The following is a 16,104-nucleotide window of genomic DNA, read 5'->3' as shown; positions in this document are numbered from 1 at the left end:
CTACAAACAACTAGCAAGTGAGAAAACAACCACACTAAGGATGTCTATAACCAAGGTATCCATCCAGAGCCTAGATCACCAACAAAGCACCCACAGACAAAGCCAAAGGTTCTTACCCAACATATGCTACAGTCACACCCATATGAGTGAGGGGGGTGGGGAATAAAAGAAGCCCCATGTAAATAAAAGAAAATCCAAAAATGGAAGCAATAGCTGTTATAGATGAGAAAGAATCAGTGAAAGAACTCTGGAAGTATGAAAAGTTAAAGCAAGAGAACACTCCCAAATGGGAATACCAGTTCTCCAGCAATGGATACCAACCAAAATGAAATTTTGAAATGACAGATAAATAATTCCAAATATGTGTTATAAGGAAGCTCAATGAAATCCAAAAGAAATCGAAAATCAACTCAAAGAAACCAGAAAAAACAATTTAGGATATGAATGAAAGAGATTGACATATTAAAAAAAAACCCAAATAGAACTTTTAGATATGAAAAATTTATTTAAGGAAATACAAAATAAAGCAGAAAGTTTTAAGAACAACTAGACAAGGCAGAAGAAAGAATTTCAGAATTTGAAACAACTCTTTTGAATCTCAGAGTTTGAAGAACTGTGTGAAATTAACTCAGTCAAAAATAAATAACAGAGAATTAAGAGGAATGAAGAAACCTACAATAAATATGGGATAATGTAAAATGGCCAAATATAAGAATCATAGGAATCCATGAAGGTGAAAAAGAAAATGCACAAGGGCTGGAAAACCTACTGGAGGGAATAATTGAGGTAAACTTCTTGATCTTGCTAGAGATTTAGACATCTAGGTACAAGAAGCTCAATGAACACCTGGAAGATTCATTGCAAAGAGGAAATAACCAAGACAAATAGTCATCAGACTGGCCAAAGTCAACATGAAGGAGGAACTCCTGTGAGCTGTGATGTGAAAAAAAATCATGTAACTTACAAAGGAAAACCCACCAGGCTAACTGCAGCCTTCTCAACAGAGACCTTACAAGCCAGAGGGATCAGGGCTCCTTCTTCAGTCTTCTTAAACAGAACAGCCACCAGCCTAGAATTTTGTATCCTGCAAAACTAAGTTTCATATATGAAGGAGAAATAAAAACTTTGCCAGACAAGCAAACACTGAGGGAATTTGTCAAGACTAGACCTACCCTGCAGGAAATACTCAAAAGTGTATTATATATGGATCAGGACAATAGACACCCACCAGTAAAAACCACCAAAAAGCTAAAGCCCAGAGCACATATAAAGTAATAGCACAAGAGGCAAAACAAAATAATAAGGTATTACCCAACAGGATGGACAGAGCAGCATCACACATATCAATTCTTTCGCCCAGCATGAATGATAAACCATATCCAAATCAGGAAAGAGGAGATAAAACTATTGCTTTTTTGCTGATAATATGATCTTATATCTAAAGAACCTCCAAAGAATCTACCAAGAGACTCCTGTAATTGATAAATAAATTCAGTAAAATCTCAGATTACAAAATCAATGTATACAAATCAGTAGCATTTTCTATACACTAGTAACAGTCAAGATGAGAATCAAATTACAGACTCAATACCATTCACAATAGCTACAAAGAAAGAAAAATACCTAGGAATATACTTAAGAAGGTAAATGATGTCTACAAAGAGAACTACAAAACATGAAAGAAATCACAGATGACACAAGCAAATAGAAAAACATATCAAGCTCATGGATTGGTTGAAACATCATAGTTAAAATGCCCACATTACCTAAATTGATTAATTTGATTTACAAACTCAATGCAATCCCCATAAAAATACCAAAGTCATATTTCACAAAGCTAGTAAAAATTATTCTTTGCTTTGTTTGGAACCAGAAAAGAGGCCGAATAGCCAAAATCTTAAGCTAAAAGAATATATCTGGAGGCATCACATTACCGAAATTCAAATTATACTATAAGGATATAGTAACAAAAACAGCCTGGTGTGTGGAGAAAAACAGAGACATAGACCAATGGAACAGAACAAAAAACCTAGCTAGATATAAAACCAACCACATACAGCCAACTGATCTTTGACAAAGCAGACAACAATATGCATGGGAGAAAAGAAGCCCTATTCAGTATATTGTGCTGGGAAAATTGGATAGCCACATGCAGAAGAATGAAACAGGATCCATATCTCTCACCAATCAGAAAAATTAACAAGATGGACAAAAGACTTAATTGTAAGGCATGAAGCCATAAGAACTATCAAAGAAAATGTTGGAAAAACACTTCTAGATATTGTCCTAGGCAAGGAATTTATGAATAAATGATAATTGCAGCAACAACAAAAATAAATAAATGGGACTTGATTAAATTAAAAAGCTTCTGCACAGCTAAGGAAATAATCAATGAAGTAAATAGACAACCTGCAGAAGGGGAGAAAATATTCACAAGCTATACATCCAATAAAGGACTAATAACCAGAATCTACAGATAACTCAAGCAAATCAGCAAGGAAACAAACAATCCTATTAAGAATTGGGCAAAAGACATGCACAGAAGCTCTTTCAAAGAAGATAGACAAATGGCCAATAAATACATGAAAAATGCTCAACATCACTAACCAGCAGGGGAATGCAAATTAAAGCCACAATGAGGTACTACCTTACCCCAGTCAGAATGGCTTTTATTAAAGGGTCCAAAAGCAATAGATGCTGGCATGGATGCAGAGAGAAAGGAATGCTTGGTGGAACTGCAAATTAGTGCAGCCTCCATAGAAAACACTATGGAGATTCCCAAAAGAACTAAAGGTAGACTTACCATTTGATCCAACAATCTCACTACTGGGAATTTACCGAAAGGAAAAGAAGTCATTTTATCAAAAAGACCTGCATATGAATGTTTATTGCAGCACAATTTACAATTACAAAGATATGGAATCAATCTAAGTGCCCTTCAATTCATGAGTGGATTAACAAAATGAGGCACATGTATACTGTGGAACACTACTCAGCCATGAAGAATGATGAATTAAGGCCTTTTGCAAAAATTTGGAACTGGAGACCATTATGCCTAAGTGAAGTACCTAAAGAATGGAAAAATAAGCACCACATGTACTTGCTATGAAATTGGATGAGCACACATGTGCACAGAGGGAAACAAAACTCATGGAAATTAAGCAGTGAAGGGGAGGAAGGAGTGGGAAAAAAACCTACCTAATAGGTGCAGTGAACACTATGACATTTGTATCTCTGCATTATTTTGAAAGAAAAAAATGAAATAAAATCAAAAGAAAAAAATATACAAAACAGATTTGTGACAGTATTCTTGCTGTTCACTAAGAGGGGCAGGGTCATGTGATGCGGTTCTGGGCAGGGTCATGTGATGCGGTTCTGGCCAGGGCCTGCCCGGTGCTGTCTTTAGGATGAGAGAGGAGAGACCTTGGACACTCCCCACCCTGGCTCCCCAGGTAAGGCAGCCAGAGTGTATTTGATGTGTGTGAGGGGAGGGAAAGTCCTGCACCTTGGGACACTAAAGCCTATGTTTTAACTATTCTTCCTGGGATGGTGGGCCTCCTGGAGCTCCTCCGAGATTTCTGACCCTCTTGGCAGGATCTGCCTTGCCCTGGAGGTGCAAGTTCTCTCCAAGGTTTTTTTTGAAGTCAGGTCCTTTTCCGTGTCCTCTCACCCCAGGTCCTGTCATCTTTCCTTTACTACTGAGGAGAGACCCTAACCTCCAGGCAGGTGCATTATAATTGAGCTCAAAGGATCTTAACGGAAGCCTATCCAAAAACCCTGTTTTGAGACAAAAATGTCAATAAAACTCAGTCCTTTTCCTCAAGTATATTACAATACAAAAATTTAGTCTTTTGCTTGTTGTTAATCACAATTCAATTTCAGCAGCCAGGCAACTTGGGTACTTGACTGAATGTTCATTTTTTTGCACCATTTCTTTGCAATCTCTGTCACATGTGATTTCATTTGATCCTGGACAGCCACCTACTGAGAGCTTCCAGGCTGAGTCTTCACTCCCCTTCTGCACGTTCTCTGCTGTTGGCTTTGCTCAGACCCTCCTTTTTTCTCACCTATCTAGCTGTAATGGGCTTTCAATTTTAAAAATAGATTGAAATAATAAATCATGACTATAATACCTGTAACTGTTTTGTGTTTTATTTTTATTTGGAAGTAGAGAACACAGTAATGGTTACCAGAGGCTGGCGGGCTGGGGGAGTTAGGGAAAGGAGACATGTAAAGGTTTTTTCAATCAAATTTTTATGGAATTGTAATAAAAACCATAACGGCCAACACTAGTCAATCACTAACAGTACACCAAGCACCATCCTAAGTGCTTTGCATGTATTGCCTCAATCCTCATGACAGCTCTTTGAGAAAGTACTACTGTTATCATCACCCCATTTTGCAAGTGTTAAATAAAAGAAAAGCTAATGAGGTTTGTCCTTTGGAAAAAGGAGAGCTTTATTTCTCATTATGAGTAGCAACCTGCTGGGTAGCCATTCCAACAGGTTGGGAAGTAGAGCCCTGGCAAGAAGCCAGGCCTGTGTGCTTCAGAGAAGAGACAAAAGGAAGTAAGATTTTATACTGAGTAGCATGGTCAAATATACCTATTCAACAAGCTATAGGAAGAGTCATGAATATTTATGAAGGGAAATCATATGCATGTAATTGTGCTTTATGTCTCCCATCTTGTCATGGCTGGGAACTCAGTTTTAAGGTGTTTCTGGAATCTTCTTAGCCAAGAGGGGTCCAGTCAGTTAGCAGAGGGCTTAGGATTTCATTTTTAGTTCACACAAGTAAGAACAACTGAGTCCCAGGGAAGTTAAATAACTTGTCCAAAACCTCACGATTAACAAGTAGCAGAACTTGGATACGCACCCGTGTGCTCTGGCTGTAAAGCTGTGTTTTTGACCCCTCTGCTATTCTGTTCCAACCTCTCCCCACTGTTTATCTCATACCCAAGAAACCAGCAGGCACGCAGGCAGTCTGGGTGTCCTCCAGCTAGCCCATTCCGTCTTGGGGGGAGACCCTATTGTGCAAATCACCTTTTCTTCCCCTTTCTATGATACTTCATTAGTCAAAACTCTTTCATTTGCTTCTAGTTTTAGAGATCTTTATTGAAATATTAATTTGTTATTCTCCTATTCTTTTCATTTGTTTTTATACTTTATTATTAGATGGAGTCTTAGAAAGGAGAGAATATAAACTCACATCATCATCCTACCATCTTGACCTAAAAGGCAACTTTTACTCCAGACCTAGAGAAGTATGATTTGCACTAGGGTCCATCAGGTGTGACTTGTGCCCTGATCCCAGCCTGCTTTTCCAGGCTTGGATTCTACGTTTGAGCTTCGTACATTTTAAGATATTTTTTTAGTGTATGTCTCATATTTTCCTGTCTTATCTCTAACCCATTGAAGATTTCTTGAAACCCACAGGTGAATATGATCTCTCTCCCTCATCTCAACTCCTAGAGCACTTGTGGTACCAAACCAGCGGTGTGTGTCATGTTTTCTATTTTATTATAATAACTTTGTGCATATTTTTATTTCAATATTGCATAGAAGCTTGTTACAAGTGTTAGAAGATCCTTTTGTAGTGGAAAAAACATGCACTTTTGACATCAGGTACCATGACAAAATCTTGACATTTATGGCATTTAGTGTTTGGGTGTCAGGAGATAAAGAATTAGACAATAAATGCTAGAAACCAGCCTATTCATGCTATGCTGAAATAAGTTATTTAGTAAGTTTTGTCTGCAATAACTTGCAAGGAATACTATCTGTCTTCTACACCTGCAGTTTAGGAGGGTGATTAGAAACAGCCCAAGTTTTAGTGTTTGTTCATTGTTTACTTACTGCTGTTAGCAATATTGTGAGAGAAAATAAGTTCAGGGAAGAATTGGCTAATTTCCAAGAAGAATAAGGATCTCAGAATATTACAGAAACCAAAATGTTTCTGGATCTAAAACTGTAGGAGATAAGACTGAAAAGGGCTTAGAGGAAAAAATACATATCAATGCTTCTCATTAACCAAAGGAAGTCAGCCCTGTGGCTAAGATCACAACAAGAAAGCTGCTTTCATCTTAGCCCATTATTTCAGATGCCTCAAAGAAGCTATCATTAAGCTAGAGGCAAGGGTGAAAGCAAGCACACAAAGAAATAAAGAGATTTAGAACTGTGCCTCAGAAATGATTCTGAGTGTAGTCACAGGCAAATGGAGCTGACCGAAAGTAAATTGACTAGAAGTCACTTAGATTTCTAAGGGATTTGTATTGCCAAAGTAACCAGGAGCCTGGCTTGAAAAAGCCTTTGCCTGTCTACTCTATAAAAGAAACCTCGTACCATTAGACCAGGTGTTGCACAATTGGTTTAGCCTGCAATGACAGCACACATTCCCTAACTTTGTCTTAAATATGGCCAGGGAATTAAGTGACAAAAAAGGAACCTTTCCAAGTGTGAAGCCAAGAGTTATGGAGAAAAATGCCATTTCTTCTACTTCCTGGGAAGGAGTCTTCACACTGTTTGCAGGACAGATTCTCTTTTGCCATGGACCAATGACTGATGCATGTTTCACATTCATCTGTCTTTTGAATGGTAATTTTTATTGCCCATATCTTAGCCCAGCTCTGTCACTCTGTATTGAGTATGGCACTGGGCAGATAACTTGTCTTCTTAATTTATTGATTGCTGGCCAAGGGTGAGAAACTGTACATCATCAAGAAATCCTGGCTTTGAGCTACATGCTATCAGCTTAGATCCATAAATGACTATATAAAGAATAAGCTTTATTCCCCACTATTCTGAAATATTTCTGTACCATTATCTGAGCAAGAAATAGACTTATTATGTGTTAGCAAAATTATACTTTGGGTCTTAAACTGCCCTAATTAATACCAGTTATACAATCAAGTAGGTGGGATAATGTAGCAGTAATCTCATGCTGTGACAGTATTCAAACTCAAATGAGTGGCAGAAACAACCTGGGTAGGTTTGGAATCAGGATCACATTAGGGCTTGAGGATACAAAGCAGAGTCTACTTCCATCCAAGAGGAAGCCTATCCAAGTGGTCAGAAACCAGACAGGCCCAATTTTCAATTTTGGTAGAGGAATTGTGGGAAAAATCATTCTCATAAATACAAAAATCAACATTGGTTACTTTGCTTTAAGAAACTCCTTCAAACTATTAGGAAATACAGCACTATTTCTCTATCTCCCTGAAGAATCCTTGAGAAAAAAAATACATGAACCGTAGGTCTGTCCAAGTTTTGATTTCAGAAAGAGTTACTAGTAAATTCACCTATGTAATAACCGCTTTGGTGGACTCTATTCTAGAGACGGTGAGAGACGGTGAAGGAGGCAGGGAGCGAAGGTGCTCTGTCAGTGCCTCAAGGCTCTTGTGGAACACTGGAAGTGAGTGAAGAGGGAACAAATCACATGATACTGGATCCCACTGTGCCCCTGCATTAAGCAAGCATAAGGGCAGAGTGCCAGGAGCATGGTGCTCACATATATTGGAAGTTTGGTAACAACGTTGAAGTGAGTAGATAAAAAGAAATTGGTAAAAGTTTTCTGTTTTTAATGATTTATTACATGGTTATCATGTTTTAGAGAATTGTGTTCTGAATTCACAATTAAGAACTGTGAATAAGAATATCAGAAAGCAAACGACGTAAAGTTCTTACATCTTTAGCTTGAATGGTCCCGGTGAGAGAGAGGATGGTTTCCTTTGGTGTTCTTCTGGGTTTCCTTTGCAAGCCCCTGTGGCCACCATGGTCATTGTCATATGGGGTGGCTATTACATATCTAGAAATAAAGTCTTTCCTGGAGCAGACTTAGTTTGAGGGAGAAACATATGTATGATTTTTCTGCTGGGTATTGCTGGGAAGTCACTCTGCTATTGCTTCCTCAGGTGCTAAGAGGGAGAAGTAGTCTGATTTTTCAGATTAGGATTTGAATGATGAATTAAAATTTATTGATCTGATAAAAGATCACATACACACTCCTAACATTACACCAAATTGATATGTTTTAACAGAAAAAAATAGTTTTTAAAATACAGCACATTTAAAAAGTGGCATCATTTTCCTTCCAAGGTATATAGACTAAGTTATTTTATTGAAAAATTAGAAAATGGAAATGTTTCTGTTTTACCCTCTCTGTGAAACATTTATCCTTCAGCTTCCAGGGATTATTTTTGCTGAGTCACAGTGCGTTTTGAGCACACCCAAAAAACATGTTTCATGAGATATGAACAATAGGGCAATACTAAGATGTTTTTGGTGTCAGTTTTCAAGTAGAGATCTAGGTTAGGAGATATTCAACAGGGATAAATGTTGGTACTACATTTTAAGTCAATAGCACTGGTTCTTAAACAAAAACAATAAGCAACTATTGAATATTGCTGCATTTTTAAAAATTTTAAATTTATGCACCTATATTTTTGTTTAGTTCAGAGTAGACACACTATGTTTTCTACTTTTTCATTTAAAAGTAATTTATACACACATTCTATGTGTATAAACAAAGACCAGATAGTTGTAATTTTTCATGGCTACATAATAGTCTATTTTGTTAATATACTAACAAGCAAATTATGACTGACAGATATTAATCACTAAGTTGTCGAACATTTAGACTATTTTCTTTTTGCTATTAGTTGATGCAAATATTACATATTATAAAATAAATTACAAAATAAAAATTTATAAGATTTTTAATGATTTTATTGGAGTACATTCCTTAAAAGGAAACTGGGCCAAAATATATAGGCAAATTTGTGAATTTTGTAATGTATTATGCTTTTGTTTCAACTTACAGAATTACTAACAATGTATAATTTTTTTTCCATTATGCCTTATCTATTTCATCAACAAATGTTCCTGCTACATTAATACTTCCATCTGTATAATGGTTATATTCAATAAACAAGACTCACAGAGTACAATTAAAATAACTTGAGTCATGTGTCCTGTGACCTTTAAAATGGGTTCTGTAGAACTTGTCCTTCCATCGTTCCCCTGCCAAAACCAGGGTAGACCCCATCACTATTCTTGTCATTATTAGGTAACAGAAATGGACCTCCAGTTACTAATTAAAATATGTACACCAATGCAATAATTTAGATTTCCATTCTTATTTTAAATTAATATTTCTATTCCTTCTTGACCCTGGATTCAGGGAAGGGAGGGTGTGGTAAACTCTTCCCTACCTCCAAGAGTTTTTTTCCTCTTCTTCCATCTTGCCACCAAAGTTTCTGACTCCTCTGATATTGGAACACAGGAAGGAAAATTAGGTGAAGGAGTAGGAAAGTTCTATGGCCCCACATTTTACTCTTGGCAGAGATTTCCATACGAACCTTTCCCTTGTAGGTGCTTTCGTGGGTTCTTCGGAATATTCCCATCACTAGGGACTCTTAACCTGCTATTGCCCTGGCTTGTGTAAATCCATGTCTGTTTCAGTGAGTTGCCAACATCTTCTTCAGTCCTCGGGTATGTGGCGACACTCCTGCTTTCTTTCTATTAACAGCTACTGACCTCTCCAGGAAGTCATCTTCAACATGACCAAAGACAACCCACAGCAACATTTTTTTTCCAGATGACACTTATAAAGCCCACACAAAACCCTTTTTTTTATTGCCCCACAAAACTCTAGGAAGGCTTGTTATCCTCAGCTTCACAATTTCTCCTTGATGAAGTTTCAGAGCAAGATTGGGCTATTTTTTGCCCTTTAAATTTAGATTTCAGATTTCCCTAATATTCAGAGGACACATCAAGCTCTCCCAAAACCCTCTAGAGCCCTTGACTTAAAGTAAAGGGGGGAAAACCCCCATCACCCCTTCTCCTTAGGAGAGGACTTGATGACATTCCAATAGCTCCCTTCTCAACACCCCCTGTCTCTCTAATCAGCAACTCCTCACACTTTTATACCTTCACCGTTGATGTGAGCTTTAGAGTGGTTCAATCTTTAGACATTTCCTTCTTAATTCTGTATAGCTTCATAGGTTAACCTGGAACACAGTCCTCATTGATTTGATGTGTCAGCCCATCATCTATTTTGATATTCTATTACTTCAGCTAAAATTCTTTCTATTATAAATGAAAAGCCCAATAAAAAAACTGGCTTAAGCAAAAAATGGATTTATTGATTCATATAACTGAGAAGGAGTTTGCTTAGGCACAAATTGGATTCGCAGCTGGTAAGGACTTAGCTTACTCTCTCATTCTCTCTCCCTCCCTCCCTCTTTCTCCTTGGCTGTCCTTCCTGTGTTGCCTTTATGTTCAGACAGGGTCTCCCAGGGTCTGCAGCCCAGCCTGCTTTCCATTTCCCAGAGAGTCCCAGATAGTCCACGTCATTTTCCAATGTTCAGATTTGAAACCATAAACGTATTGAATTTCATGATCAGTCAAACTGTGAGCACTCTCACCTTCCTCTTCCCTTTGGTTCCCTGGCAATGATACCTGTTCACAAGTATTTCGCATAAGCCTCATCCTAGCCCAGACCACCCAGGCAATTGTTAATTTTAAGATCCCCTATTCTGAGGTTACAACTTTTGACATTTTAAATGTAGATTTAAGAAGAAATATCACCATGCTTCCTTATTATTAATTTTTTTCATGGGTAGACAAAGTATTAGAAAATAATAAATATATTAATAAAAAATTAATAATCATAACTCAGTATACAAAAATATATTTTTCCCATAATTGGATTTATTTTCTATTTTGAGGACCTACCTATTGTATCTTTTGGATACAAGTAACGTAGTACTTTGTAGCTAAACTCATAAAACATAATTATGCTTATCTCTTTAGCTTTCTTCTTCCATATTAATTATAGCTTAATACTAAACTCCACAGCTTTATACAAATCTCAGTAAAACACTTTTACATTTTTTATGTATAAGTTAGGGTTAGTTCTGAAAAGCTGCTTATTTGTCCATACAAAGTCAAGGGGTGTATATATGCACATATGAGTGATTTTTTTTGCTGCAATGCTTTCTTGCCATCAAAAGGCATTGATATGCTTCCTCCTTATGTGTTAACCTAGAGTTGGTTTCTACGCAGGAAAACAAACAAAAAAACCCTCAAACAAAACAAAACAACAACAACAAAAAAAACAACCCCCCCAAAACTCCAGAAGCTTCAGTCTGAGGGAAACAGTTGTGGAGAATATCAGTTTGTACATAGCATTAACTTATAAATAAAGCAGACACTATTTTGGTATAAGTATACGTTGGAGAGTATGGTGAAGGTTATGCATGACTAACGTGGTTCACACTGACATGAGAGATGTTGTATATTTTTTCCTTTTTGACTACTATCAAGAGTTTCTTCTCGTTTTTTCATTTTTCTATAATTCTATTGTTTCTTCTCATGGGTCTAGCATTTCATGCAAGTGTGGCTTGATATCCCTTGAAAGTTTTGAAAAACTGCCCATTATTCCCCTCCAATCCTCCTAGGATTCCTATTACATGTATGTTAGACTTTTTCTCTATGTACTATATGCTCCTTACGCTCTTTTCCATATTTTGCATACTTTTTGTGTCTCTGTACGTCAGTCTGAATATTTTCTTTTCACCTACCTCATTTTGTTGTATCTCATGACATTTCTGCAAGTTATTCTAATCTTCATATTACAGATAAGCAAACCGAAGTTACATGAACAAATAGTGGGGGTTCAAACTCTGGCTTCGAAATTGATTTTCTTCCCATACCATGCCAAACTAAATCTTTACGATATCTCCATGTATAATGCCATTTTAAATATTAAGTAAGAAAGGCTTCATGAAATAAGAAGCAAATTTTGTTAAGCCTCTCAGGGGTTACAAAAATGAATTCAAGTCCTTACTCTTAATGAATCCTAGTTAAGTAGAAGATGAAATCAAGATCATAGTAATGCTACAATATGTGCATAAGTGCTGTGTGGATTTAGAGGACATGTTTAAACCTAGAAGCTGAAAGTGGTTTAGCAGTTGCCTGTGCACATATTCCTGGTAAACACAGCTGAGGGGATTAACACATTAGAACGGGTTTGGCACAACCACAGTCCTGTTTATTATGCTGGGTAGAATTTTTTGTTTATTTTTACGGAGATGACATTTGGCTTTTAGGAAGTTTTTGTGAGGTATTTGTTACATTTGATAAGTGCTTAGAATAAACCAGAAAGTTATTCCTCAACCACTTTATATCAATATCACAAAAACACCCCTTCTGCTATGCCATTCCTTGGCTCCCATATTCTTTCTTCACAATGTCCCTTACATTTCTCCATTCATTTCCTCACTAATTTAGACTTTTTCTTCACAGCTACACAAGCAAACACCCAGGGCAAAGAATAAAATTTATGAATCAGCCTCACCACTCCCTCCCATCCCAGCTCCCCAGTTTAAGAAATCAAACATGAACCATCTATGGGATCATGTCGTCTTCACAGGAAAGATTGCTTTATTACAATATTTTGCTGATTTAATTATAAAATTACAAAGGGAAAAATGGTCATTTCTTCCCACAAACACCAGATTTAATTGTGAAAACTGATGGCTATGGTTTGAATGTCACCTCCAAAACTTATGTTGAAATTTAATTGCCATTGGAACAGTGTTGGGAGATGGGGCCTTTAGGAGATGATTAGAGCCTGAGGGCTCCTCCCTCATGAAGGGATTAATACCATTATCTCTGGAGTGGGCTCCTGATAAGAGCATGAGTTTGGTCTGATTTCCTCTGTTCTATGTTCTCACTTGCCTTTCTGCCTTGTTATGATGCAGTAAGAAGTTCTTCAAATGCCAAGCAGATGCTGGAGCCATGCCCTTGGCCTTCCCAGCCTCAAGAACTGGGAAGAAAATAAATTTATTTTCTTTATAAATTACCTAGTCCTTGGTATTCTGTTATAGCAGCAGAAAATGGACTAAGACATCCACATATAAAAGTACAGAGAAATTGCCTGGAAAAGTTCAAGAAGGTTAAAGCAATTTGTACTTTATTCTCTATATTCTGTAGCTTTGGTTAAGATTGCACAGCCACTTTAATCTCTTATTGTCTTTGACTTGTAAATTACTTTAGAGAAAAGGTTAGTCTTATTCTCTCGTAGTTCAACATTTTATTCTTATTGAAAAAATATATTTAAAATTACCTTGGCATTTGGGCCATTTATTGAATTAAATTAACCTAATAAGACTCTTAAAACTACTTTAAAAAATATATACCAACAGAAATGTTCTCTTCTTAGTCTTATTCTTTATTTTAATTAGCCAATTTAGTACAAAACACTCTCTGAACACAGAGTAGGTTAAAATTTAGATTTTTTTTAATTTATTAAAAAATAGGTTTAAGTTGCCAGGCCCAAATATGTACAAAAAGTTATTTACTTACCACAAAACAGTGAAAAGTTATATAGATTTTTATCAGTTTGGAAATACAATATCACAGAAAGTTCTTCCTTGTTTTTATATTGCTTTTTAAATTTCACTGTAAATAATGACAGCTATATAGTCACAAACAAGCCTTAGTCTCTCATATCTAAACAATTTTTGAGGCAGTTTAAATTAATTTCTTATCTTTAAGAGAAACTGGGACTGGATAGATTAAAGAATTTAATTGAGAACACATAGCAACCTATTAAAACATTCACCTACATATCAAGTTTACACATCTTGTTGCATTCAAAGTTATTAAGTTTCCATTGCAAGAACAGGTCATTAATATTAATGGTCATTAATATTTTTACTTTGTCAGGATACTCTGATGACTATAAATACAAATAACTCTTTCAGTGAAACACATGCATCAGTGAATGCCCTGAAGGAGTTAATGCTCTACGTGTAGATACTTTATCTTAAATGTGCCATTTAATGCAAGAGCTGTCTGAAAAGTATCCAGCCATTGTTAATAATATTTTCCATATTACATGGTTGGATACTTTCTGGACAGCCCACATATATATATCATTTTATTTTTTAATGGGAAAAATCTTTGGTGTTGATAGTGCATTAAATGAGATAGGTATCTATCTATCTATCTATCTATCTATCTATCTATCTATCTATATGTATGTATGTATATATATATGGCATTTCCAAGTACAAACTATTAGGGTGAACAAAATATTAATCTCATCATTAATGTAATACCATATCGTGCCTGTTCAGCAATGAAGGAAATGAGTGATAGGACTTTAGTGTCTCCTTAATTTATTTAAAACAATGAAAATAGGCCCAGAAGTTTACAATGAGAGTAGAACTTAGTCATCTGGGTGTTTCAAGTCTTTCATTTGACAGCACCATCTTTAAAATACAATTGAATAGATTAAGTTAGTCTTAAAGAATAGCAAATGAATACAACTAAAGTTTTGGATCAGAATCCCCAATCAATTAATTATAAAAGTTATGCAAATACACAAAAGCAAGCATGCAAAGGAATATTTGTTCTTTATCTTAAAATATTAATGAAGAGAGATTATTTTTCCATGGTTAAGTCACTAGAACTTATTATGATGAAAATTGTATTCTGAGATTGTACAACTTAGGCAGGTATATAATTCATTGCCATGTCCAATTCACATGTTAATTTTTCACTTGGTTGAAGTCTTATGTCTTCTTTGAGTTCTTCCAAAGTTTGGCTTAGTGAATAGATTCTCATTAATCACTTCTCTCTATAGGAATACAGGGAAAAAATACAAAACAGTAATGTGACACATAGTTGTGTTTAAACACAACAGGAAATTAATGAACAATATAAATTTCAGTATTCTACATTCTTATAGAATCGTCCTTGAATATAATTAGTAGGAAATGAAAGACATCTTACAGATTAGCTCTATTGGAGTTTTGTGTAAAGAAAGATAGAGAATTTCTTAGAGAATCTATTCTAAGAACCTTAAGTAATGAACAAATATAATTGCTCTGCTTCTAGTTTCTACAAAGATGAGAAACTAACAGCAAATTTGCATAGAGGCAAAATATAGTCCAAAGGCACTAAATGATAAGTGAGTTGATCTCATATATATATATATATATATATAAAGTTAAAATTTAAAGAAAGCTACCAAGTTTGTAATATTTCTTTTAGGAACAACTTCTTTTTCTTTATCCATTAAGAAGTATGCTTCTTCTATTTGGGAACCTTAGGAAATGTGTGTTCCAAACATTCTCCTGTGAGAATGGGTTTGTGGAGTCATAGGTGGCTACCATAATGGGCAGCTGACTTAGAGTAGCTTATTCTCATTTTTCACCAAGCTCAAATCATGTGCAAGTTCAAGGAGGTTAAAGTAATTCATACCTTATTCCCTAACATCTCTAGTGCTTATTGAGATGGCCTAGTCACTTTACCTTCCTATGTCTTTGGCTTATAAATTAGTTTAGAGCTGTCTTCTATAAAAGTAGGACTAAAGCAATTTAAATAATCTTTGATAATGTGTTTTCCTCCTACAGTTCCTGTGAGGTGGAGTCAGATTTTATAACCCATTTCACTAAATAGGTAAGACACTTAATAACTTACCACTTGCACAAATGTGGAAAAATGAATGAACCTAAAATTTGGTTCATTTGACTTTCCACTGCCTTTACATATATTTGAGAAATGACCAGAGAACCAAAGCATCAATCCTGCTGATGAAGAAATGCACATGATTTCTTGGGTAAACCACATTCTGTCTTCTGTGCCTTTGCTCATGCTGCCCTTTTGCTAGAACTGCCTTGCTCTGAGTGACACCTACCTGTCCTTTAAGAGGGACCTGTGGTCATTCCATTTCAAGAAGTCTTTGCTACCTGTCCCAGTCTCTGAAACTAGTTGAGCTATGGCACCCACTACCTTAAAACTTGTTCACTGCAATGATACTCTGTTTCCTCCACTAGACTCTTAGCTTCAAAAGGATGGAGACTCATATTGGTACATCTAATGTGAGTGCGGTGCCCACCCCACTATCAGCTTCTAGCAAATGTTTGTTGCACTTAACTGAATTAAACTTACAAGGGTATCTCAATGCACTGTGTTGTATTAAATTGTTCCAAACTTTTCTGGGCTACTCCACAGAGAAGCTCAAGATTATAAGAAAAAAATGGCAGAGGTAACACTAAATACTAAATTTATCACCTGAATAAGGAGCTAAAAG

At 36.0% G+C, this 16,104-nt stretch overlaps 1 protein-coding gene across 1 annotated transcript in view; it reads right to left on the bottom strand.

Moving 5' to 3' along the window:
* Window positions 1-14,174: 14,174 nt before the first annotated feature.
* GYPA (glycophorin A (MNS blood group)) overlaps window positions 14,175-16,104 on the bottom strand; it is a 56,303-nt gene continuing 54,373 nt past the window's right edge. Inside the window, exon 8 of the mRNA XM_012783802.2 lies at window positions 14,175-14,646. Coding sequence (XP_012639256.2) covers window positions 14,633-14,646 — 14 coding nt within the window. The 3' untranslated portion in view covers window positions 14,175-14,632. The remainder of the gene's footprint in view (window positions 14,647-16,104) is intronic.

This window comes from Microcebus murinus, chromosome 15, assembly GCF_040939455.1.
Source record: "Microcebus murinus isolate Inina chromosome 15, M.murinus_Inina_mat1.0, whole genome shotgun sequence".
In the NCBI taxonomy this organism is placed as follows: domain Eukaryota; kingdom Metazoa; phylum Chordata; class Mammalia; order Primates; family Cheirogaleidae; genus Microcebus; species Microcebus murinus.
Note: the sequence above shows the minus strand (reverse complement) of the source record. Positions and strands in the feature narration are given on the sequence as shown.